The following is a 25,892-nucleotide window of genomic DNA, read 5'->3' as shown; positions in this document are numbered from 1 at the left end:
CCTTTGAGTTTTCTCGGCCTGATCTCATATTTTTCTTGGCCCGATAAGCATCTTCAGGATATATCTGGGCTAGGGCTTATCCTGGCTCAACCCTTAGCCTTCCCTTGTCATGATTCATGACCCAAAATTAAATTAAGGCACTAATCACCTTGGTCCCACTTTAATTAATTAGTAAGAAGGTAATTATTGCTACTCGTTATTGGTAGGTAGGATTCCTTTTGCCATACCCCAAAAAAAATTAATAATAAAATGAAATAAATTATATTTGCAAATTTCTCATTACTCATAACTTTTTGGGATATTAATTAAAATAGATAAAATTTTATCCGTTTAAATCTTTTTAGGTAAATTCATAGTCATTTTACTTTTATAAGCAAATTTATTTGTAATTCCAAAAATACCTTCCCATTTATGTAGGTGTCACGGGAAGGAATGCTTGAGTGCTTACGAGTGCGTACAGAGTACGCGCACCTTCATATATATATATATATATATATATATATATAAACAGAGTGTGAGAGTGTGCAAGTTTGGATTCACCAATAATTTTTCTTAGTAACTCTTCTTTTCAAATAATTTTTTCTCTTCTTTAGTGATTGGCTTGTTATGAATTTTAATTTTAAAATTTAATTATATGACACCCATTGTAGGGTATAAAGAGTAGGCTCTAACTATTAAAAATGTAAATTATTCGTGTTTCTATTTAGTTTACGATTTAAACACATCGTTCTGAATTTTTGAACTAAAAATATGTTAAACATGTATTTTATTTGTTTTTGCATTAAACGTGTACTATTGCCCTTCTTTACATTTTATGTTTTTTATGAATTGTTAAAGTATGAAAATGTCCCTTATTTTTTTAATTAATTACCATAATTATACAAAACAAAAAGCTCAATTTTTTATTATCCAAATCTCTAACATCTTTTGCTATTTTTTAATAATGATTGAATAATTATTATATATTATATTATATTAATTTTAATAGTCAATTAGATATTTTATATTTAAATTATTAAAAAAATATATAAATAAAATATTAAAATTATTATTGATATTATCATATTTTTTAAAATATATTACTAATGATACGTATCATATTACAATCACATAATTTTCACACTTTTTCACATACTTGGGAGTAGGTAACTTCTACGTACAACGCAAAATCTTCCGGGCGAAAAATCTTTCATTTTTCGTAATATATAGATATACCATAGCCATTGAGAGCCCAAAATAATAAAGAGGAAGAGAGACTGACAGAAGAGAGTGAGCGCACGCAGGCAATTGTCTGAGAAAATACCTTTGCGGGTGCGTGCTCACTTATCTTTCTGTCAGCTCAAAACTCTTCACTTCTCTCTCGTCTTTACAACTCAGACTACTGAAAATTTTTCCTCCGCTTATATCTTTTCACGTCCACTTTTCTCTCTCTGTATGTATCTACAGAACGCTTGAGTTATATAAAAGAGAAGTTAAAATTGACTTATGTTCTTTGTATTGTTTGGATTTCTTATATTATAATAATAAGAATAATATCTGATAGAGCTTGGAATTGGAAAGCGTGACTTTTCATGGTCCTCTAGTAGTCTTTGATGAGGACGAACTACTTGAAGGTACGCTTGGTTACTGTTCATACCTTAACGGAAAACTGTAATTTTCTTTTGGAATTTTTATGTTCTTTCTCGTTTTCACCTTCTTCTTTGCTTATCAAATTCAAAACCCTCTTCTTCTTCCTCCTCCTCATCTTTATTTTGACCTCCAATTTTGGGTGTTTTCTCCTGTTTTAGCTTGTCCCAGGTGGGTTTTCTCTATAAAGTTTTCAAGTTTTTGTTTATTGTGAATCTTGCTGACATCTGCTTGATTTTGTTTGCTTTTATGTGTCGCAGCTTTGCTACTTGATGTTTTTGCTTCCTCTTTGTGATCTGGATTTGGTTGACATCAAAACTTTTGTGTCTTTGGCTTGATAATTTTTTTTCCTAAAATGAGAAAAATGGTTTTCACTTCTGGGAAAATATGCTTGACTTTGTAGCCATGAATGAAGTTTCCCAAGAAGGCAATCTTCTTGTACAGGTTGGGAATCTCCTCTCTGAGCATGCTGATTTTTCCCGATTCTTATTTTGTTTCCTTTTTAGGGCAGGAGCAAATTAGGTCTGTTTTGTTCCCACTTTATTTAAGTGTATTATTGTTTTCAGCACCATTTGTTGTTTGATTTTGGGGGGCAACAACAAACAACTTTTTTTTCCTGGAGCTCAATCACTCAGGTAATTTTGCTTGCTAATATCTTTTCATCTTAACTTTGTTTCCTCATGTATTTTGCAGCAATATTTTTCTGATTTTATGTGATTTATTTGGTGGATTTGTTCTATATTTAGATGCAATTAATCTGTTTCCACTTGATGGGGTAGTTTCAATATGAATAAGCTGTTATTTGGAAGATTAGCCATTAAAGAAGGATTTAAGAAACTTGTTGAGCATAAAATTTATTGGGGACACATAGGGGGTTTTGTTAATCAAATTGTAACGAAATTGTATCTGTTCAGGCTAGATTTTAGACTTTTGCTTCTGGTTCTGGGTTGTCTTCCCATTTCAATTAAGTGCTTTTTCAACTTGCATCTTCACTGATGATAAATTTCATGGGATTGATTTAGATATTTGCCTTTCGAAGATGTTATCTTAAGCAGTTTCCATGTATTGGCCCACTTAGAAACTGATTTTCTTTTTAATAGTTTGCTTTTGACTTGCCGCAATAATGGTCCCTATTTCCATTGGATAACAGGTTGACCCTTACTTGTGATCTTTTTAAACTAAATTTTGAGCTCCACTAGTTTTAATTCAAATGAATTCACTAAACAACTTTGAGTTGATTGGCAGGTTGGCGTCATTTTTTTCATGTTCTGATGCCATTACTGGTTTATTTAATAATGTTAGGAAGTCTAGATGACATATTGATTCATATCACAAGTGTCATATTATACAAAATTCAATTAGTAAGGTTGAGTTTCTTGGTAGGTGGGTTGGATTTTTTTCTTGCATATCAGTTAACTAGTCTTTGTTTCTGATATAATCAGTGATCAGCATAGTGAAAAAGTCTTGATGAAGTTCTGTACTAATCTTGTGGCTTATTGTCCTCAGAACCTTCTTTTTTTCTATGATTTGTGGTCCTTATTTGCTCAAATTTGATTAAGCATAGATAACCCTTATGATTGTTGAAACTTATATCATTTGTCAACCTCAAGTGGATGACAGTAGAACTTTATTTATTTTTGTGATAATAATATATTGAATCCTGAATTTATACATCCTCTAATATTTTCATTCTTGATACTAGAATTTCATGTAAATGTTTAAGTATATACATTACCATTGAAAATTTTTGCGTTAAAGTGTCATACATCTTAAAAATTGCATTGGGCCATTTTATACATAATGAGGTGCAAGTTTTGCAATAAACTCACAATTCAACTAGATTGAGATCGACAAAATGAAACATTAGATTCTAATGTAGTCATGCCACTTTCCTTTGTAATTTCTGATAAATTACTCTTGAGAGGAAGACCCTTCATCTTTTTAGTGGGCATCTTTGGTCCTATGAATAGATGAAGCATAATTTCTCCAGTTAGAAATGAGGGTAGATGTTGATTTTCATTCTAAATATCACTAGCCATTAAATGGTAGTCAAAGGGCAACCTCCTTTTAATGTACATACGACAATAAATTTCATAAAATATAGAAGTAATAAAAATCTTGTCCCCTAAAATGATAATTCTAGGTTAAAACTAAAAACGTTTTCAAATGTTTCATTCCTAAAATTAGGTTATATGCTTTGGTGGACAAAATTAAAATTTCATGCCCTAAATTGATCATCGTATGACAAAACTAAAATTTTCTCTAAATTGAATATTTTTTGAAGTGGCAAATATTGTTCAATTTATCATTTCATGAACTTTACATGTCTCAGACCACATTACTGCTTGTCATTTCTATTTCAATCTGAATAAAGTGTATTTTTTATGATTAAATAATGACACATACTATTTTAATGACATTTATGTTGGGGAAATACATAAATATATCTCTAATTAGTAAAGTTGGTTTAGAACTTATATTATAACTTAAAATCATTTGTTGTAAACTAGGTCTAGGCTTTTTCAATTTAATTTAGTATTTCAAGAGGTAAAACTAATCTAAATTTTCATTTTACATCAAGTATTTATTATACTTTACCATAAACATGGTTCATGTGTCAAACTTTAACCATCTCTTAGGTTGATTTTGGGTGAGCTACTATGTCAATAATCGTTACCAAAGTAAGCCATGTTTGTCTTGTGGTCTTGTAAAATGTTTCTCAACTTGATTTCTGTTTGATCTCTAAATATTTTAGTATAAATTTTTCACTCATTAAATGTAAAAAGGTGTTTGTTTACTCTCTAAAATAAGTAAGACTATATAGACTACATTGATTACTAATATGTGTACTAATGGTTATATGTTACTATATGATTAAGTGATATTTGAATTCTAATTTAAAATCACTCAATCCTAGAATAACATATTATTATTAGTACACAAATTTGTGCTTTGTTAAGGTAGATAGTTTTTTTGTTCTGAATGTTGCATCCTTATGAAAAAAAAGTTGGTCATTGGCGTTTGTGCTTAAATACTAATTAGGAAGTAAAAAACTTTTGCCGAAAGCATTTCTCTGTCAATACAGCATTGAAGGAAAATTATTTTCATATTATGTGAATCTAGTCTGAAGCTTGAAGGTTTTCATAAGATATTTAGCAGGCGTATGTATTCACTTCCATAAAAATACATAAAGACTTGTATTTTCACATTGAAGGTAGAGATTTAAATGTTAATGTTAAGCCTCTACCTACTAGCTTGAACTTTAGGGTTAAGTGGTCACATAATATCAAAGCTAAAGCTTTTTAGAGTTGATGTGAGTCTAACTGAAGGAATTATGCAAGATTGTAAATCCTTGGAGGCTTAGCTTTTAAGCTTATTTTAGGTCAAATATTAACTTAATAGAGGCAATCTTGCAACATTGTAAACCAAAGAAGTTAATTTTTTTTAATCTATCTACTAGTGTAAGCTTTTAGATCAGGTGGTAACTTATTGTCGAATCTGGGACCTTAAACACCTGAATCACAGTACTCTCACAAAATAACACATAGAGAGTTTTTTCAGGAAATTAAAGTAGACCAATACACTAGAAATTGAACAAAAGAACCTTCACTATGTTTTATATTTGAACAAGGAGAACTACAACACATTTACAAGGCTGGTCCCTAGGCTAAAAAAAAAAAAGAAAATAAATATAACCCAAAATGATAACCAATAATTCGAGGAGTTGAGACCTCCCAAATCAGCCAAAGGTTACCCAAAAAAAACCTAACTCTTATCATGCTTTTTCATTGTTACAACAGACTAATAAATATTCTAATATTCTTCTGATTTTATGTGATTTATTTGGTGGATTTGTTCTAAATTTAGATACAATTAATCTGTTTCCACTTGATGGGTGATACGAACCTTAGGAGAACCACACCCCAAAAGCTAGCTATTGAGATGGGAGAGCTCAAGGCCATATAAACCCCACACTAGTTGCCCATACTTTCCAATGTGGGATCCAAGTCCCATACCTTGCACTTGGGATCCTAACATACCACCACGCTCCGCAGCCCCGGCGCCCACGCGGGCTGGCTGTGCGCTAGCTCCCTGCTAGCCCCGGGCGAACACTGCAATGCCGGCGTCACCACCCGCTCCGCACGATTGCGACTGGGAGACGTGGTGATGGCTCTGATACCAAATGATACGAACCTTAGGAGAACCACACCCCAAAAGCTAGCTATTGAGATGGGAGAGCCCAAGGCCATATAAACCCCACACTAGTTGCCCATACTTTCCAATGTGGGATCCAAGTCCCATACCTTGCACTTGGGATCCTAACAATGGGGTAGTTTCAATATAAATATTTTGGGTTCTTTGAATATGAGTAAGTTGTTATTATGGAAGATTAGCCATAAAAGAAGGATTTAGGAAACTTGCTGAGCATAGGATTTAATGGGCTCATATAGGGGGACTTGTTAATCAATTTGCAACGGAATTGTATTTGTTCAGCCTAGATTTTAGACTTTTGCTTCTGATTTTGGGTTCTCTTCCCTCTTCAATTAAGTGCTTTTTTAACTTGCATCTTCAATGATGATAAATTTCATGGGATTAATTTACATATTTTCCTTTTGAAGATGTGAACTTATGCAATTTCCATGTGTTGGCTCACTCTGAAACTGACTTTCTTATTATTAGTTTGTTTTTGACTTGCTATAATAATGTTCTCTATTTCCATTGGATAACAGGTTGACTCATACTTGTGATCCTTTTTAACTAAATTTTGAGCACCACTAGTTTTAGTTCAAATGAATTCACCGAACAAGTTTGAGTTGGTTGGCAGGTTGGTGTCAATTTTTTCAAGTTCTGATGCCATTACTAGTTTAATAATGTTAGGAATTCCAGATGACATATTGATTCATATCACAGGTCTCATAATATACAAAATTCAGTTAATAAGGTTGAGCTTTTTGGTAGGTGGGTTGGGATTTTTCATGCATACCTGTTAATAACAGAGTCTTGATGAAGTTCTACAGTGTTCTTGTGGCTTATTGTCCTCAGAACCTTCTCTTTTTTTCTACGATTATTTGCTCAAGTTTGATTAGGCATAGATAACCCTTATGGTTATTTAAACATATTTCATTTTCATCTCAAGTGGATAACAGTGGAACTTTATTTCCTTTGTGATTATAATATATAGAATCCTAAATTTATACATCCTCCAATATTTTCATCCTTGATAACTAAAATTTCATGTAAATGTTACACAGATTACCATTGAATTTTTTGCTTTAAAAGTGTCATACATCTTAAAAATTACTACATTAATTTCTTAATTGGTGCAAGAATTAAGTATTTGCATAGCTTCATTAGGAATATGAAATCATGTGTACTTCGACATATTTTCATATTAGAGTATTGAATTGGAATTTTATATATATATATATATAGAGTATTGAATTGGAATATTTTATATATATTGTGGCTTTTGTGATTTTTTAACTAAAATTTGCTGTGCATGATGCCTATGTATGAAACTGTATGGCTTTCGGGAATTGATTTCTACAATTATTCTTGGAGATAATTGCATGTGCTGGCATGAGGTGTTGAATCAATCCTTATAACATTCTTGAAGTTATTAATCATCATTATATAATTGGTAAACTTTCTTTGATGAACATAGACCATCCTATTAGGAGTGAATTCGAGCTAAGTTAGTTTGAATTTAAATACATGTTTAGCTTGAGTTTGGAATCATCAATAAATTTTTATCATAGTTCTTCTTTTCTAATAATTCTTTTTTTTTTTCAGTGATTCTTCATTTTTTTTCTCTTTTTTTAGTATAACTTTTTTTCCTCTGTTACGGCTTATCATTCAAAATGTTTTGAACTTGAATTTGAATTTTCTCGTTTTATATTCAAGGTAAGTTTGATATGTCCCTTACTTGGACTTAACTTGACTCAAACCACCCATACTCATCATTAAAACCTAACCCAATACCCTTAAATAAGTTTTTAATTACAATTAAGAATGACGTGATTAGAGTATAAGAAATAATAACCTATTTGAACTTATAATTTATATTACAATTTATATTAATCTTTCGTTCAAAACCAAATTATGTTATTTTCTCTATAACTAATTTATATGTACACAGTTTTAAGTATTCGATTGAGTATTTAGATAATATAGTATTATATAATTATATATTATTTTATTGTTAATTTAAAATTATATAATCACATGATAATATATTAATTAAATATCTAATTAGATTATTAAAATTAAGCGCATATAATTTTATTATTAAAATTTTAATTGGTATGTGTAACTTATGAGTCATTTTATGGACTGAATTTCATATACTATTTCATTATATTTTAAATTTTGGCAATATTCCCAATCTCAAGAATTGGATAAGGATTTCAATTTATTTTACTTCTAAGTTCGCAATAATATTCTTGATATCAAATACACATGAGCAATGGTTTTATAGTCAAACTGAACATTAACTAGATCAAACTGCTTATCTAGAGTTTGACTCGTTAATTGATCAATTAAATAATCAGATTTATAATTTAAAGACAAATAAAATTATATATATTAAATATTTTATTAGATAACTTTAAATATGAATATTTCTAGCGGGCGGTTGATTTTATTTTATTTTTGACATCAACAATATAAATTAATTTTTGTTGTAAATAGATTGATTTTCTTTTTCTTATTAATGACTCTCATGAAAATTAAGGGACACGATGCCAAACTTTCCATGTGCCATGAAGATCAAATTGAATTGAACATGCCAAAATAGCTCAATGAGAGGGGCCTTTTACATGAACCAATTTTTTCTGTCCATGCAATGTCTTATTCTAACTTAACAAGAATTCCATTCTCTCTCTTTGCCCAATTGATTATGAGGTGTTTCCTCATTTTCAAACCTGGCAAAACCAAAAATAATTCCTAAAACTCCTTCTTGGCTGCAAACGCAGGCAATTGTATGAGAAAATACCTTTGCGGGTGCGTGCTCACTTCTCTTTCTGTCAGCCCAAAACTCCACTTCTCTCTTGTCTTTACAGCTCAGACTACTGAAACTTTCTCTTCTGCTTATATCTCTTCACGTCCACTTTTCTTTCTCTAGATGTATCTATAGAACTCTTGACTTATCTTAGTATTGAGGGTTGAGCTCTTCATCATGATGACTATGTTCTTTCGTTTGTTTGGATTACTGCATATGGATAAGATCGTATTTAATTTTTTTGATGAATGTGTATGTATGTATATTAATCTCATACTATAATAATAAGAATAATATGTGATGGAGCTTGAAATTGGAAAGCGTGACTTTTCATTGTTCTCTATTTGCCTTTGATGAGGACGAACCACTTGAAGGTACGCCTGGTTACTGTTCATACCTTAACGGAAAACTATGATTTTCTTTGGAATTTTTTTGTCCTTTCTCGTTTTCACCTTCTTCTTTGCTTATCAAATTCAAAACCGTCTTCTTCCCCCTCCTCCTCTTTGTTTTGACCTCCAATTTTGGGTGTTTTCTCCCCTTTTAGCTTGTCCCAGGTGGGTTTTACCTCTAAAGTTTTTAGGTTTTTGTTTTTTGTGAATCTTGCTGATATCTGTTTGATTTTGTCTCCTTTTATTTGTTGCAGCTTCGCTACCTTATGTTTTTGCTTCGTCTTTGTGATCTGGATTTGGTTGACATGAAAACTTGTGTCTTTGACTTGATAATTATTTACCCTAAAATGAGAAAAATGGTTTGTTTTCACTTCTGGGAAAATATGCTCGACTTTGTAGCCATCAATGAAGTTTCCCAAGAAGGCAATCTTCTTGTACAGGTTGAGAATCCCTTCTCTGAGCATGCTGGTTTTTCCCGATTCTTATTTTGCTTCCTTCTTAGGGCAGGAGCAAATTAGGTCTGTTTTTGTTTCCAATTTATTTAAGTGTATTATTGTTTTCAGCACCATTTGTTGTTTGGTTCTGGGGAGCAACAACAAACAGCTTCTATTTCCTGGGGTTTAATCACTCAGGTAATTTTACTTGCTAATATCTTTTCATGTTAGCTTTGTTTCCTCATGTATTTTGCAGCAATATTCTTCTGATTTTATGTGATTTATTTAGTGGATTTGTTCTAAATTTAGATGCAATTAATCTTTTTCCACTTGATGGGGTAGTTTCAATATGAATAAGCTGTTGTCATGGAAGATTAGCCATTAAAGAAGGATTTAAGAAACTTGTTGAGTATAAAATTTAATTGGGACACATAAGGGGACTTGTTGATCAATTTGTATTTATTCAGGCTAGATTTTAGACTTTTGTTTCTGAAATTGGGTTCTCTTCCCTCTTCAATTAAGTGCTTTTTTAACTTGCAATCCTCACTGATGATAAATTTCATGGGATTGATTTAGATATTTGCCTTCTGAAGATATGATCTTAAGCAATTTCCATGTATTGGCCCACTTAGAAACTGACTTTCTTAATGATAGTTTGTTTTTGACTTGTCGTAATAATGTCCCCTATTTCCATTGGATAACAGGTGGACTCATACTAGTGATCTTCTTAAACTAAATTTTGAGCTCCACTAGTTTTAATTTAAATGAATTCACTGAACAAGTTAGCGTTGCTTGACAGGTTGGTGTCATTACTTTCATGTTCTGATGCCATTACTAGTTCATTTAATAATGTGAGGAACTCTAGGTGACATATTGATTCATATCACAGGTCTCATAATATACAAAATTCAGCTAATAAGGTTGAGTTTTTTGTGGGTTGGTTGTATATTTTTCTTGCATACCGGTTAACTAGTCTTTGTTTCTGATATAATCAGTGATCAGCTTAATAAAAAAGTCTTGATGGAGTTCTATAGTGTTCTTGTGGCTTATTATCCTCAGGACCTTCTTTTTTTCTATGATTTGTGGTCCTTATTTGCTCAAATTTAATTAAGCATAGATAACCCTTATGGTTATTGAAATATATTTCATAGACAACTCAAGTGGTCAATTGTGGAGCTTTAACTGCATAAATTTCTTTTATTGGTGGAAGAATTAACTCTGTGCATAGCTTCACTAGGACTGTGGCTGTAGATTGAAGTCAGGGGATATGAAATCATGTGTACTTTGACATATATGTTCATATGATAGTACTGAATTGGAATTACATATATATATATATATATATATGGCTTTTTTTTTTAAAACTAAAATTTACTTTGCATGATGCCTATGTATTGTAATTGTATCTCTCTCTGGAGTTTTTTCTACATTTATCCTTCTTGGAGATAATTGCATGCTGTGAAATTTTATATTACGCTATTCTTTATGTCATTCATCTATATCATCTCTTAACTCATTTTCTTTCCATGGATCCTGAGTAAGTGCTTTATTATGACTCAAAACCAGAATATTGAAGCATACAAAGGTGTGGAAATGATGAAACAAACAATCATCCAAGGATGAAATTGCTTGGATTTAATTGCAACCATACTTAGGACTAAGATGCTTATATGTCAAGTGCATTAGCTCATTTTATACATAATGAGCAATCAGTTTCATAATAACTAATGATTCAACTAGATTGAGATCAATCACATAAAAAATTAGATTCTAACAAATGTTGTAATGCCCCTTTTCTTTAAGTAGCTTTTGGTGAATTCCTCTTGATAGGAAGGCCCTTCATCTATGTGGTGGACATCTGTAGTCCCATAAATAGATGGAAGCACAATTTCTCCATATAGAAAGAACGGTAGATGTTAACTTTGATTCTAAAGATCACTAATCATTAAGTAGTAATCAAAGGACAATGTCCTTTTAATTCACATATGATGGGTGTCGAATCAACAAAAAATAAAATTTTTTACTCTCTCAATGAAAACTTGTAGATAGGGCAAACAGAGTCGTATTCACAAAGATTGGGCTATTTATCTGAAATCTAACAAAATAAAGCAAGAGGGATTTTGTTGTTTTAAATCCTACCAATAAACAAAAATAATTAATTCAGAATTAAATAATCAAAGCAATCAAAAAACTAGATTGAAACAATAATAAGACGAGTTCTAGCCAAGTAATTCAGGTATGGTTCAATTCAATTGATCATCGATAAAAAAATTAATCTTTCCTTTTAAATAAACCAGTTATGAAACATCGAGACGCTCGTTGTTCTGCTTTTCCTTGGGTGTTGGTAATTAAGAAATGTTCTTTAATTACTTCTCTTATTTTTCAATCAGTTCTAGATACGATCTTAGAATTTAAATTGAAAACAGAATTAAGAATTAGAAAAGCCACCGATTCTAATCAACAAAACACAGACGTTGTTTTCATTTAAATTAGATTAACCTATTCTACTAACATACAATAATTAATCTACTTCACAAAGCATGCTAGTCAGCCACTTATGATTAAACCATCAAACAATTACGGATTCAATAATTTAATCTAGCAAAGTTGTTTTTAATCCAAAATAAATAAGACGTCTCATATTTAATTGAACAAGACAACAATAAATAAAATCAGGAATAAATTAAATATTTAAAAGAAAAGAACGGGTAAAGAAGATCTCACAATCGTCGTAGAACCATGATCATGATTACTCAACTAAAGAAAAGAGTTAACCACTCATATTCATGGCTTCACAAAAAAAAAAAAAAAATCCTATCCTAATTGAAGAAGAACCAGCAAAGGGTCACGACTATTTTTATTTCTGAAAGAAAATAATGCTAAAAAAATCCAGATCCCTAAAACAGAGAGTAATTTTCCTTTTTATAGTGTCAAGTCTGCTTCAGTCATTGAGAATTTTTTTTGTGCCAAATATCCTCCAAAGGACCTGAACTTTCTCCAATTGTCAGTTAAGTCTCCAACTGTGAATTTCTCAACAAATAGTGAGATTCTCCCCTTTCTGCAATTAGTCATCTCCTATGTATAGGGTTGGACCCAGCTCGGCTTGGTTTATTTATGGGCGGCTCAAGTTCGGCTCGAGCTTGACTCAGCTCGGCTCAAGTTCGGCTCATTTTCGGCTCGTTTTCGGTTCGGTTCGGCTCATTTTTCATTATCAAAATGACATCGTTTTTAATATATATGGATCAAAACGATGTCGTTTTGTATAAAAAATTTAAAAAGAAAATCTACCTAGCCAACCCGAGTTAGCTCGAGCTCGGCTCGAGCTCAATCGAGCAGAGCAGAGCCCGGCTCGTTTCGGGCTCGAACCGAGCTCGAGCTCAAGCTGGCTCGGCTCGAGTCCAGCCCTACCTATGTATCTTGCTGTCTTTCCGTCTTGATACGTGACAATTCTAAATTCTTTTTATTTCGCATCTTTTCTCAAAATAATGCACTTAATGCCCAATTTCCTAAAACAAACAATTAATCGAATAATTAACGAATTAAATATCACAAATCAAGGAAATTAAATGCCAAAAAATATGGAATTTCACACATTAACAACATACTACAATAAATTTCATAAAAGGTTTACAAAATTACAATCTTGTCTCCTAAAATGATCATTTTGGGATAAAAATGAAAACTTTTTGACATATTTCATGTCTAAAATTAAGTGTTATGCTTTGGTAGACAAAAATTAAATTCTTGTCCCCTAAAATGCTCATCTTGGGATAAAACTAAAAACATTATTAAATATTTCGTTCCTAAAATTAAATATTATACTTTGGTGGATGAAACCAAAATGTTGTCCCCTAAATTGATCATTCTAGGATGAAACTGGAATTGTCCCAAAATGGAATACTTTTTGTAGTGGCAAATATTGTTCAATTTTTAATTTCATGAGCTTTACATGCCTTTAACCATGTTGTTGCATGTCATTTTTATTTCTTTCTGAGTAAGGTGTGTTTCTAATTATTAAACAATGTGACATACTATTTTAGTAACATTTATGATTTGGAAATACATAAAAATGTCTTTAATTAGCAAAGTTTAGTTAGAATTTATCTCATATAATAACTTAGATTTATTTGTTATAAACAAGTTCTAGGCTTTCTTAGTTTAATTGAATATTTTAAGAAGCAAAACTAACTAAAAATTCATTTTAAATCAAGTGTTTATTATACTTTACCATAAACATGGTTCATGTGTTAAACTAAAACCATCTATTGGTATATTTTAGGTGAGCTACTATGTCAACGATTTTGAGCAACGTCTTTTGGGTTCGTTTTGCGATCTTACTAGAAGTTTCTCAACTTGATTTTATTTTGATCTTTAAAGATTTTATTATAAATTTTTTACTCATTAATTGTAAGATGTTTGTTCATTATCTGAAAAGAGTAAAACTATGTACTAATGTTGAGTACTAACGTATGTATTAATAATAACATATTGTTTTATTTTAATTCAAAATCATCCAATCACATAATGACACGTTATTGTTAGTACACAAATTAATATTCATTATTTAAACCCATAGTTTTATTGCTTTTATCATTGCATCCATATGACAAAAAGTTGGTCAATGGTGTTTGTGCCTAAATACTAATTAGGAAGTAAAAAATTTCTGTGAAATCATTCTCTGTCAATGTAGAATTGAAGGAAAACCATTTAACATGTTATGTGAATCTGGTCTAAAGCCTGTAGGGTTCCATAAAACATTTAGCAGTGGTACATATTTACTTACTCAAACACACATAAGGACTTTCTTTTCACATTGGAGGTAAAGATATTAGTATTAATGTTAAGCTTCCACCTACTAGCTTGAACTTTAGGGTTAAGTGGTAACATAATATTAGAGTCAAAACTTTTTAGATTAGATGTGAGTCTAACTAAAGGAATTATGCAAAACTATAAATCCTTGGAGGCTTATCTTATTGAGCTTATTTTAGGTCCACTATTAACTTAAGAGAGGCAATCGAGCACTATTGTAAAGCTAAAAAGCTAATCTTTTTATCTATCTACTAGCTTAAGTTTTTAGATCAGGTGGTAACTTATCATGATATTGTTAGGAACTTGGAACCTTTAACATCTGAATAACAACAGGAAATTAAAGCAAACCAACACCCCAAAAATTGAATGAAGGAACCTTTTATACTAGTATTTTATATATGAACAAGGACACATTTACAAGATTGGTCCCTTGTAGTAGGTTAAAAAAAAAGAAACAAAAGAATAAGAAAGAAAACAAACAAAACTCAAAATGATTATTTGCAATTCAAGGAGCCAGAACCCCCCAAATCAACTAAAGGCTAACCAAACAAAACCCAAATTCTTCTCTTGTTTTTCCAATGGTGCAACAAACTCTTAATAAATATTCCAATTCCATTTAGACTCAACTAAATGATATTGCATAACACTCCAAAATGCAACATTCACTTATTCCAATTTTCCAGCTACTTTCCCATTGAATTTACTTGTTACCTGTATCCTTATAATTCTATCAATTTACCTGTTACTCGCATTTTCACTCTAATCTACATAATTCTATCCACAAACAATCCTAACAAGTATCAAAGCCAAAGATTTCAAATTCAACTTCCCAAATTTCAACCAAATAAAAATAAAATTGAAGCCTCTACCAACTCGTTTAATAATCTTTTAGTTCAATTATTTAATGAACATAAGGAATGGTGCAACTTTGTAATACCTAAGAGGTTCAATTAATCTTTTTATCTAAAGCATGGGAAAAATCAATATATAAATTGGTTAAAGTTTCCTGATTGTGGTTGGTGACGCAAAGAAATAAAACATTTAACATAATGAGGTCTCTGATAAGTACCTGGGCAGAACAACTGACTGCAGAACCCTCTCTGGACTGCCTCTTCTGCACTCAATACAACAACAAACCAAATATCAACAGCAATAAAGACATGCAATAGAATAGAAACTGTAATGTAATCAAGGAATAGAATGAAAGTATGTATTGTATTGAATATTCCTTAATGTAGTTTACAGAATCAATTCTTCAATACAATGACTATTTTCAATTGCTACTGCTAGTTAATTACAATTCCAGCAACGTGATCAATCAACAAATATCACAAAACACAGTTGAATCCCCACTGTTCATGCTCAGCTTCCGAGAGAACTGCTCTCTCCACACATCCCTTCTATTGTTGCACCTTCCCCCTCCCTGTAGCACCTGCTCCCTTTTTCTTCTTTTTCCACAGCTACTCCTTTCTCTTTTTCCCCTGTTTTGCCACGTTTCCATACTTTTTGTGGCCGGCTTTGCATTAGAGCGATGACCTCCTGATCCCTTTTCCAGCTGCCACGTGTCTTCTCTTTTTAACTCTCTCTTTTCCTGTGAGAAATGTATGTATGAGTTCTAACGGTCTCCTACCTTCTTCACTACCATGTGTTTCCTTTAGTGAGTTATATTTTAATGTGGTATGTGGACTAATGGGTTTTTATCTTAAATTAATATGCATTTTCATCCTTTTATTCAAGATTTGAAATCAGCTTTTGGTGTTGTGAGAGCTGAAATTGTTTGAGCGCAACTTAAAATTATGAAAGTTAGTTGGCGTAGAAGACCATTTTTCTGTTAGTATGTGTGAAAAACATTTTACAATGAATGACAATGACAATTCAATTGTGGCCTTTTGAGGTGGATTTTGCACTATTCTCATGGCCGGCTTAAGCTTTACTCAAATCCATAATACTTCATTAAACTGGTTTTAGTAGCGTAACATGTGTATGACACACTGAAAATGTACAATAATAATAATAATAAAAAAACTTCCATGGACTGATATGATCCATTTTCATGAAATTTAGTTCTGAAGCTGTTTGCTGCATTTTTATTTTTTAACTAATTATGATTTGCTTTTTCTCAAAGTTTGAGGTTGACTTGATTACTCTAAGTAGGGCTGGATTCGAGCCGAGCCAGCTCGGGCTCGAGCTCGGCTCGGCTCGGTTCGAGCCCGAAACGAGCCGGGCTCAGCTCGGCTCGATCGAGCTCGAGCCGAGCCCGAGCTAGCTCGGGTTGGCTCGGTATATTTTTTTAAAAATTTTTTTATACAAAACGACGTCGTTTTGATTTTTATATATATACAAAACGGTGTCGTTTTGATATAAAAAACGAGCCGAGCCGAGCCGTTACCGAGCCGAACTGAAAACGAGCCGAACTCGAGCCGAGCCGAATTCGGCTCGAGTCGAGCTCGAGCCGAACTCGAGCCGGACCTCAAAAAGCCGAGCCGAGCCCGAGCTGGCTGCGAGCCGAGCTCGGCTCGGCTCGAATCCAGCCCTAACTCTAAGATAGCGAACTACGGTTTGAAAATCAAGAATTAGCTATGAGATATCAAATCAAGTAATTCTGGTGCTAAAAATCCACATATTTAAACTATCTACTGTAGTAGAGGATGTAATTTGGAAAAAAAAAAAAAAACCTTAAATTTGTGCATCAATCTAATTTTACTAGCTTGATGCTCCCCATGTTTAAGAAAATGCCACAGAGCGGGTTAGGGCTCTCTCTTGACCATTGTGAAACTATATATGAACCCGAACCTAATCCTTTTGCTAAGTTTGCCCTAAAATCTTTTATGGTGGCTTAGTTTTGAACCTGGAATGATCCTGCAGGTATGTCTTTTACATTCTGTCAGAACCTCTTCATGTCATATTATGGAAAACTTAAGGTTGCATTCAATCGAGTCCAAACATAGATTGGTTTGAACTTAGTTCGACTCTATAATGTCCAGTTCGATTTTAAGCTCGTTTGAGCTAGATGAACATTCATCGGAGGGTCATCAATAAGAGGAATAGTGTTGTTAAAGGATGATTCGAAACAAACTCAAATTGAGCTATCATATTGAAGCTCCTATTCAAATTCGGTTTGAATTGAACCAATCATCAAACAGATCTAAGTTGAGCTGGCTCAAATTTGGATCCAGTCCTACTGCCACTTACCTTTCAGCTTTTCATCATCAGTCCTGCTTACGTCTTTGTGCCTTTCGTGTAAAAATAACTTGCTCAACAGGAAAGCATGAGGTACCTGCTGCCCTAACTTTTTGTTCATTTCTCATGTAGTAGAAAGTCTTTAATAGCTGTTTTGTTATCTAATCATAATTTAGTAACCTCATTAAATTGTGACTGTCTAAAGTTAATAACAAATTGTCTGTGTTTTATTAACCTTATATGGTTTATAGACTGATTGTCTTTCAATGGTATGTGGATATATACATACATACACATATATATTGTAGCTTTGTGATTTTTAAACTAAAATTTGCTTTGCATGATGCCTATGTATTGAAATTGTATCTCTCTCTGGAATTTTTCTCTGCATTTATTCTTCTTGGAGATAATTACATGTATGGGCATGAAGTGCTGAATCATAAACAACATTCTAAGCCTTTTATATGCCGAGCAGGACCTGTGTTATTTAGTTAACAGCTTTGAATATAGCAACAAATTTTCTTATCTCATAGCTTCGTAATAATTCTGTGCCTGCTTTATGATTAATCAAGTCAAAATAGTTTTCCTGAACTCCATGCAAAAGCATTAGCATGAGCTTTCGTGGCATTTTCATTTATGAAGGCCATATAATATAGTTTCTTGCATGCTGTGAAATTTATTTTTTTCATAGAGTGCATGATTTCCATGGATCCTAAGCGCCTTATTCTTTCCATGCAGTTATATCAGACATTCTTCTATAATATCTCTTAGCTCGTATTCTTTCCATGGATCCTGAGTAAATGTTTTATATCAGACATTCTAAGCTTGCCCTAAGATCTTTTATGGTGGCTCAGTGTTGTTTCCATGATTTCATATGCAGTTATATCAGATATTCTTCTATAATATCTCTTAGCTCATATTCTTTCCACGGATCCTGAGTAAATGCTTTATTATGACCTGTGTTATGACTGAAAAAGGGGCATATTGAAGCATCAAAAGGTGTGGAAATGATGAAACAAACAATTATCGGAGAATGAAATTGCCTGGATTTAACTACAACCATACTTAGGATTAACATGTTTATATGTCAAGTGCACTAGGTCATTTTATACAAAATGAGCTGCAAGTTTGTAATAAACTGTTGATTCACTAAATTAAGATGGACAACATGAAAAATGAGATTCTAATAGATGTAGTCATGTCTCTTTTCTTTAAGTAACTTCTAGTGAACTCCTCTTGAGAGGAAGGATCTTTATCTAGTTGGTGGACATCTTTGGTCCCATGAATAGATGAAAGCACAATTTCTCTATTTAGGAACAAAGGTAAATGTTAATTTTCATTCTAAAGATCGCTAACCTTTTGATAGTAATCATCCAATAGTCTCCTTTTAATGTACATACTACAATAGATATCATAAAAAGTGGACAAAATTAATATATCGTCCTCTATAATGATAATTGTAAATGAAACTAAAATCGTCATTAAATATTTAATCCCTGTAATTGAATGCTAAACTTTATTGGATGAATTAAAATTTTATCCACTAAAATTATTATTTTGAGACAAAGTTGAAATCACTCCTAAATTGAATATTAGTTGTAGTGACAAATATTGTTCAATTTGTCATTTCGTGAGCTTTACATGCCTTAAACCAAATTATTGCTTGTCATTTCTGTTTCATTCTAAGGTGTGTTTCTGATGATTAAATAGTATGACATACTAATTTGTTGACATTTATATTGTGGAAATACATAAAAATGGCTCCAATTAGCAAAGTTGATTTAAATTTTGTCTTATACAATAATTTATAATCATTCACCGTAAACCAGTTCTAGGTTTTTTTAATTTAATTGAATACTTCAAAAAGCAAAACTAATTTAAAAGGTCATTTCAAATCAAGTGTTTATTATACTTTACGATATACAAGGTTCATGTGTTAAAGAGTAAAACCGTCTATTAGGTAGATTTTGGGTGAGCTACTATGTCAACAATCAATATCAAGATATGTCATATTTGTCTTGAGGTCTTGTTAGAAGTTTCTCAACTTAATTTTAGGTTGAACTTTAAATTTTAATATATTTTTTTTACTCATAAATGGTAAGATGATGTTTATTCACTCTATAAAATGAGTAAGATTATGTGCATTAACATTAAGTATTAATATGTATACTAGTGATGACATGTCATCGTATAATTGAGTAATATTTTATTTCTAATTCAAAATTATTTAATTACATAATCATTGATATTACATAAGTTAGTACTCATTGTTTAAGACTAAGTTTTATTTCTTTGAATTTTCCATCCGCGTGATAAAAAGTTGGCCATTGGTGTTTATGCTTAAATTCTAATTAGGAAGTCCAAAATTTCTCTAAAAGGATTCTCTAAATGAAAAATTGAAGGAAAATCATTTTTACATGTTGTGTGAATCTGGTATGAAGCCTGAAAGGGTTCCATAAGACATTTAGCAGTGATACATATTCACTTACACAGACACGCATAGAGACTTGTTTTCACATTGAAGGTACAGATTTAAGTTTTATTGTTAAGCCTCTACATACTAGCTTAGATTTTAGGGTTAAGCGGTAACATAAAATTTGAGTCTTTTCGATCAATTATTCACAACACAGAAGGAATACTGCAACTTTGTAGAAGCTAATCTTTTTAATTGAAGCATGGGGAAAATTGATGGATAAATTGGTTAAAGTTTCCTCCTAGTGGTTTGTGACATAAAGAAATGAAACATTTAACTCAATGAGGTCTCCTAGCTTCTTCACTACTATAAGCTTCTTTTAATAAGAAATATTTGAATGTGGTATGTTGACTAATGAATTTTGTATTTCTTGAATTAATATGCATTTTTACCATTTTATTCAAGGTTTGAAATCAACTATTGGTGTTGTCAGATCTAAAATTGATTAAATGCAACTTAAAACTATGAAAATCAATTATGGTAGAAGACCATTTTTTTAGTAATGTGCATGAAAAACATTTTGCATTGAATGAAATGACAATTCATTCATGGTTTTTAAGGGTGGATTCAAGTCAAGCTCAGGGTCGACTCTAGCTTTACTCAAATTCATAATACCTAACTCGGACACGAATTTGTTTGAGCTGGTGTATTGTATCGCTAAAGGGTTGTCAACAGGATAAACAATATTGTTAGTGGAATAACAATACTGAACAATGTCACTAAGAGCTCAGTTCGAATCCAACCCTAGTGGTCATAATTACATACAATGAAAAAAAGTGAAAATTAGATTCTCTCATCTGGTAATAATGTTTGGTGGATCTGTAATAATAATATTTTAGTTACCAAAAAATGTTTTATCCATTGAGACAAATAAATTTGAATTGGATATGTTGTCTTCCCTCACTGTTTTTGTAGCTTGTGGTCAATTCATTTATAAGTATCAGTGCAGATTTTATCAATATCTGTAAATATTTTGGACTAGTTTACTCACAGTTAAGATATGTTATAAGTGCCCTTGATATCCACTCTTTACTCTAGAATGGCTATTGTTTTGAAGACGAAACTGGAATATGTTAGTTTTATATATGTGTGCTTATGACGATATAGTTTAGAAGTTGGTGTAGGTAGTGACTGAGGTCAAGAGATGGAGTATGATTTGTGTAGGTTTTCATTCTCCAATGTTTTTTTTTTCAATTTTTTTTTTAGTTGTATATAAGCTAATGCTAGTGAATCCTTCATTGTTATATATAATGTTCCATTAAACTGGTTTTGGTAGTGTAACATGTGCATGGAAATCTGAAAATGTTAAAAAAAAAAACTTGCATGGATTGATATGATCCATGTTTCATGAAACTGGGTTTTGAAGCTGTTTGCTGCATTCATATTTTTCATCTAATTATAATTTTCTTTTTCTCAAAGGTTGAGGTTGAAGATCATATATCTACTTGATCACTTTTGTGGTCGTATTCTTAAAGACATTGAACTAGGGTTTGCAAATCAAGAATTAGCTCTGAGAAGTCAAATGAAATAACTCTGGTGCTAAATCTGCATTTCTAAAATTTTAACTGTAGCAAAAGATGTAATTTGTCAAAAAAAAAACCCTTAAATTGGTGCATCAATCTAGTTTTATTTATTTGACACTCCCCATGGTTACAAACATGCCATGGAGCGGGTTATGGCTCTCTCTTCACCATCGTAATACTATGAACCAAGACCTACTCCTTTTTCTAAGCTTGCCCTAAAAAATCTCTTACCAAACCTTGAGCTGAGCTGAGTTGGCTCAGGTTTAGATCCAACCCTACTACCATTTACCTTTCAGCTTTTTATCATCACTATTTTTTTGTCTTTATGCCTTCGGCGAGAAAACAACTTGCTCGACAGGAAAGCATAAGGTACCTGCTGCGCCAAGCTTTTTTCGCGCATCTTCTGTAGTAGAAAGTCTTTAATAGTTGTTTTTTGGTTCAATCATATTTTAGAAACTTCATCAAATTGTGATTGCCCTAAGTCAATAACAAATTTTCAGTATTTTAACCTTCTATGGTTTATAGACTGATTGTCTTTGAATGATATATAGATATGGGAGAAATCTGTTGTCATTTTATGAAGAAAAATTATTTTACTTTTCACACGTCCATCTTTAAGTAACCATTTTGGTATACTGAATGAGGTGAAACATTTTGAAGATCTGTACTATATTTTGACATAATTCATGGCATTGCAGGCACACAAGGTATGACAGATTGAAAATGAATGAGAATTGCTCATGATGTTGTCTTAGGACCTGGTTAAAATCGAAACTAACATCGCTTGAGCTGATGCGACATATTTTTGGCATAATTAATGCATGAGACATGAGTTTCTTATGTAGGGTTGCAAACAAGCAAAAGAACCCAAAAAAATTAGATTTCAGAGAAAGAGAGTTTCTTTTTTCCTTCTGGGTCAAATCTTCTCTGTAAAAGTATATATAGTTAGAATTTTTTCTAAAAATGGCCTTGATAGGTCTTATCAATCTTAGCATAATGTGTTAACATATGAAAATAATACTATCTCGACTTTGTTTGATGATTTTTAATAATTTTTTATTTCTTTATTTTAAATTTTCAGTTTGTGGGATCGAAAAGTTTAATATTCATGTGGGTTCTCTCTTTTTCCTTTTGTCTTCAAGCCACACAATCATTTTATGAGTCCGTTTGAGGCTTGTGTTATGCATGGAATGATTTCATTATGATTGTTTGTAGACATTTGAGGCTTATGATTTGTAACTTTGAAATTGCTAAGACTAGAATTTTGAGATAATGCATATTATTAACCTTTTGCAACATGTTTGATCCTTAGCATAACAAAGGAAGAAGAAATGTTAAGTGTGATTTCAAATTGTATATCGAATGTGATTGTAGAGTTATCGGTTGCAACTAACAGTAGTATCAATCTCACAAGCAAGCATGCAAAGCTAAGTATCACCTCCCCAGTAAAATTCAAAGGTGTCGTACTTTAGCAAAATAGGCATTGGGGTGCCCAATTATATGTCAACCGCTAGCGTATATAGCTTGGTACCCTCAAAACAAAGAAAGAAGTTGCTATGTCTTATGATAGTGCATCAATCAGGTTTTATAGTGTAGACTCTAACATAAATTTTCCTTGTACAAATATCACTATTGAAGAATCCAATTTTCAAAGCCATTTCAGTACTGGAGTGGTGTTGAACATGATTAGGAACGATTCCTATGAATCAAAATTTGCATATTTCTTGAGAAATTGTTCCAAATATATGCTAAGAAATGTTGGTTTCAGTCTAATGAAGGCTTATGGCAATGGATGGCTTGTGTCAACAACTGTTCTAGAAGGAGCTAACACTAAATGATGTGGATAGGCATAACAGAATTGTTATCCCAAAAAAGTGCATCATTAGGTACTTCCAACGCACTTCTAAAAGCGGAGAAGAGCATATTGTGACTAATAAGGAAGATGTGTAGCTAGTTTTCCATGATAGTGTGATGAGGTGTTAATGTTTTATTGTTACCAAGTTCGAATATTAATCAAATATCTATATCATAAATCAGCCAAGAATTGCACAATAACCGTATAATAAACCATACACAAATCAACATATCAAATTTACTTGGTTCGGGTTTAAAAGATTAAAACCCTATATCCAAAGCAGAGGAATCCTCTAGCAAATGCACTAATCAGTAAGAATATAGTACAATTTACAGATTTAAAAGCCAATTTAACATTATGGATGCAAACGGAATCGAATTCAGCCTTTTCAACTCAAATCCTTCCTAAACCCTAGCACCACAGTGACCATGTACACTGATCCAAGAGTTTAGACAGCTAGATTGAAATAAAACTAGTGGATTTATGCATTTCCTAGCAACCCTAACAGAGAAAATATGAAGACCTCAAGAGAAATATACGCCCAAAAGCACCTTGTGTTTTTTACTTTTAAAACAGCCAACGAATACCTTTCTTTCTCTCTTTTTCTCAATAAACCAACTAATGGTTTATATCCATTAGTTAAAAGACTTAACCAAGCAAAAACTAAACTGCCCTTGGACATTAACTACAACCCAAACTTTGCTCAAACTTTTTCTCCTAATTACAAGTCACAGATTCACATGAGGCCTTGGAAATTTTGGCATTGCTATTGGAAGAATAGCCAAAGCTTTGTCTTTATAAGGAGTTAGAACCAGGGCTGGACTCAAACCAAGCCCGTTCGAGCTTGAGCTAAAGCTCAACTCGAATAAGCCCGAAACAAGCTTAATCGAGCTCAAGCTTGAGCTCGAGTTATTTCCCAAATTTTTCAATAAAAAATTTTGATATAAAATGACGTCGTTTTAACCAATATGTATTAAAATAATGTTGTTTTAATAACGAAAAACGAGTCAAGTCAAATTCGAACTAAGTTCGAGCTTGGCTTTAACGAGCTCGAGCTCAACTATAAGTAAACTGCGCCGAGTTTGAGCTCAACTCGACTCGAATTCAACCTTAGTTAGAACCGGCTTGTGAAGGAAAGCCAATTGAAGAAATTTGATACTATTGTTTTTTATTCATGCAAACACATAAACAAGGCTCAAGTGACTAAGATATTTCGAATGATTGACATAAACAAGGTCGATTGCCATGACAACTCAATACAAATGTTTGGTCATCATGTTGGCCAACAAATAGATTCGATGTTTGAATCAAGCTATCGTGTTGTTAATAAAGATGAAAATGAGGCACTTGGTCGTGAGCCCAAGGCTATAAAACTTTTTGGTGTACAGCTCTTCTCTGGTAGACATTCTTCATCTGGAAGTGGTTCTATATTTTCATTTGAGTTATGCTATAATTCTCTTTATCTTTTTTCATTTTGTTTCCAGGCTATGACTGTAACTTCTTTATCAATAAGATCATATACTTTGTAACCTCAACAAAAGAATTAATTCTTTTTTAGTTAATTCATCAGTATTTCTCCTGCAAATAACTCCCACTATGACAGTCAAATTCTGCTCCTACCTGTCATTTCATGTACCAATCCAAAGACTATTGAAGGTCACTTTAAATTTTTTGTTTGTGTTTTTGCTAAGGGTGAACTCAATCTAAACTTGCTCAAGTTTAGATCATTGCTCAATTTGAATGAGCGAAATTCGAGCAAAAGTTTTAACTTATTAAATTTTGTTCGAGATCAATATCTTATCTGTATTGTTGCATCAGATGTGAGATTTTTGATAATTTTTTTTCTTCTCTAGTGATGATTCTTTTTTCATAACATTATTGAATGACTAGCTTGAATGAACATATCATTACAAGGAAATAAATTTTTTTTGGCAAGAATTTGTAATTACAAGAACTCGAACTTGATACCTTGCACATGGCATGGTCATGTGTGCTATCAAACTAAATTCAGTTTTACTTAAATGTAAAGCAAAATTTATATTTGATGTAAAACTATTTTAAATGTTATTCTAATATTTATTTAAAAGTTGTCACTTTGATTTTTATAGGCCTGATTTCATGCTTTTCTTGGCCCAATAAGCATTTTAGGAGATATCTGGGCTGGGGCTTATCCTGGCCCAACTCTCAGCCTTCCCTTGTCATGATTCATAGCTGAAAATTAAATAAATTAAGGCATCACTCACCTTTGTCCCACTTTAATTAATTAGTAATTAGGTAATTATTGATACGCATTATTAGTAGGTAGGATTCTCTTTGCCATACCCCGAAAAAAAAAAATTACACTCAAATGTCTCATATCTCATGATTTTTTATACCGGAATTAGAGAACCAATCCTTATAACATTGTAGAAAGGCCAAAAGATTTATTCTCACCCAAGGTTTAGTGTATCTCTAAATTTTTACTTGTAAAGTTTAAAAAACTAGCACTCTCTATCACTCCAATCAATAGAAAGGCTAGTGGAATCGATCGACTTCTCAACAAATCTTGTTCATCTTTGACAAACACAAGCGGTTGACTTCTCAATCAAATATCATTCATCATT

General features: G+C 32.1%; 1 protein-coding gene across 7 annotated transcripts; it reads left to right on the top strand.

The window, feature by feature from the left end:
* The first annotated feature begins 1,217 nt into the window (after positions 1 to 1,217).
* Positions 1,218 to 22,493, top strand: LOC123199970. 7 transcript variants are annotated; one of them, XM_044615029.1, is made up of 6 exons: positions 1,218 to 1,613; positions 1,887 to 2,070; positions 2,193 to 2,261; positions 9,270 to 9,455; positions 9,579 to 9,647; positions 13,729 to 13,895. In XM_044615029.1, the coding sequence occupies exons 2-6, from the start codon at positions 2,014 to 2,016 to the stop codon at positions 13,804 to 13,806; spliced, it is 459 nt and encodes a 152-aa protein (XP_044470964.1). In that variant the 5' UTR covers positions 1,218 to 1,613; positions 1,887 to 2,013; the 3' UTR covers positions 13,807 to 13,895. The 7 variants fall into 7 exon arrangements, 6 of the variants coding, with proteins under 6 accessions (XP_044470964.1, XP_044470965.1, XP_044470968.1 ...); XM_044615030.1 differs by lacking the exon at positions 13,729 to 13,895 and adding an exon at positions 11,016 to 11,227 and having other exon boundaries at positions 1,220 to 1,613; XM_044615031.1 differs by lacking the exon at positions 13,729 to 13,895 and adding an exon at positions 22,133 to 22,493 and having other exon boundaries at positions 1,229 to 1,613.
* Positions 22,494 to 25,892: the final 3,399 nt, after the last annotated feature.

The sequence above is a fragment of the Mangifera indica genome, chromosome 17 (genome assembly GCF_011075055.1).
Source record: "Mangifera indica cultivar Alphonso chromosome 17, CATAS_Mindica_2.1, whole genome shotgun sequence".
Classification (NCBI taxonomy): domain Eukaryota; kingdom Viridiplantae; phylum Streptophyta; class Magnoliopsida; order Sapindales; family Anacardiaceae; genus Mangifera; species Mangifera indica.
Note: the sequence above shows the minus strand (reverse complement) of the source record. Positions and strands in the feature narration are given on the sequence as shown.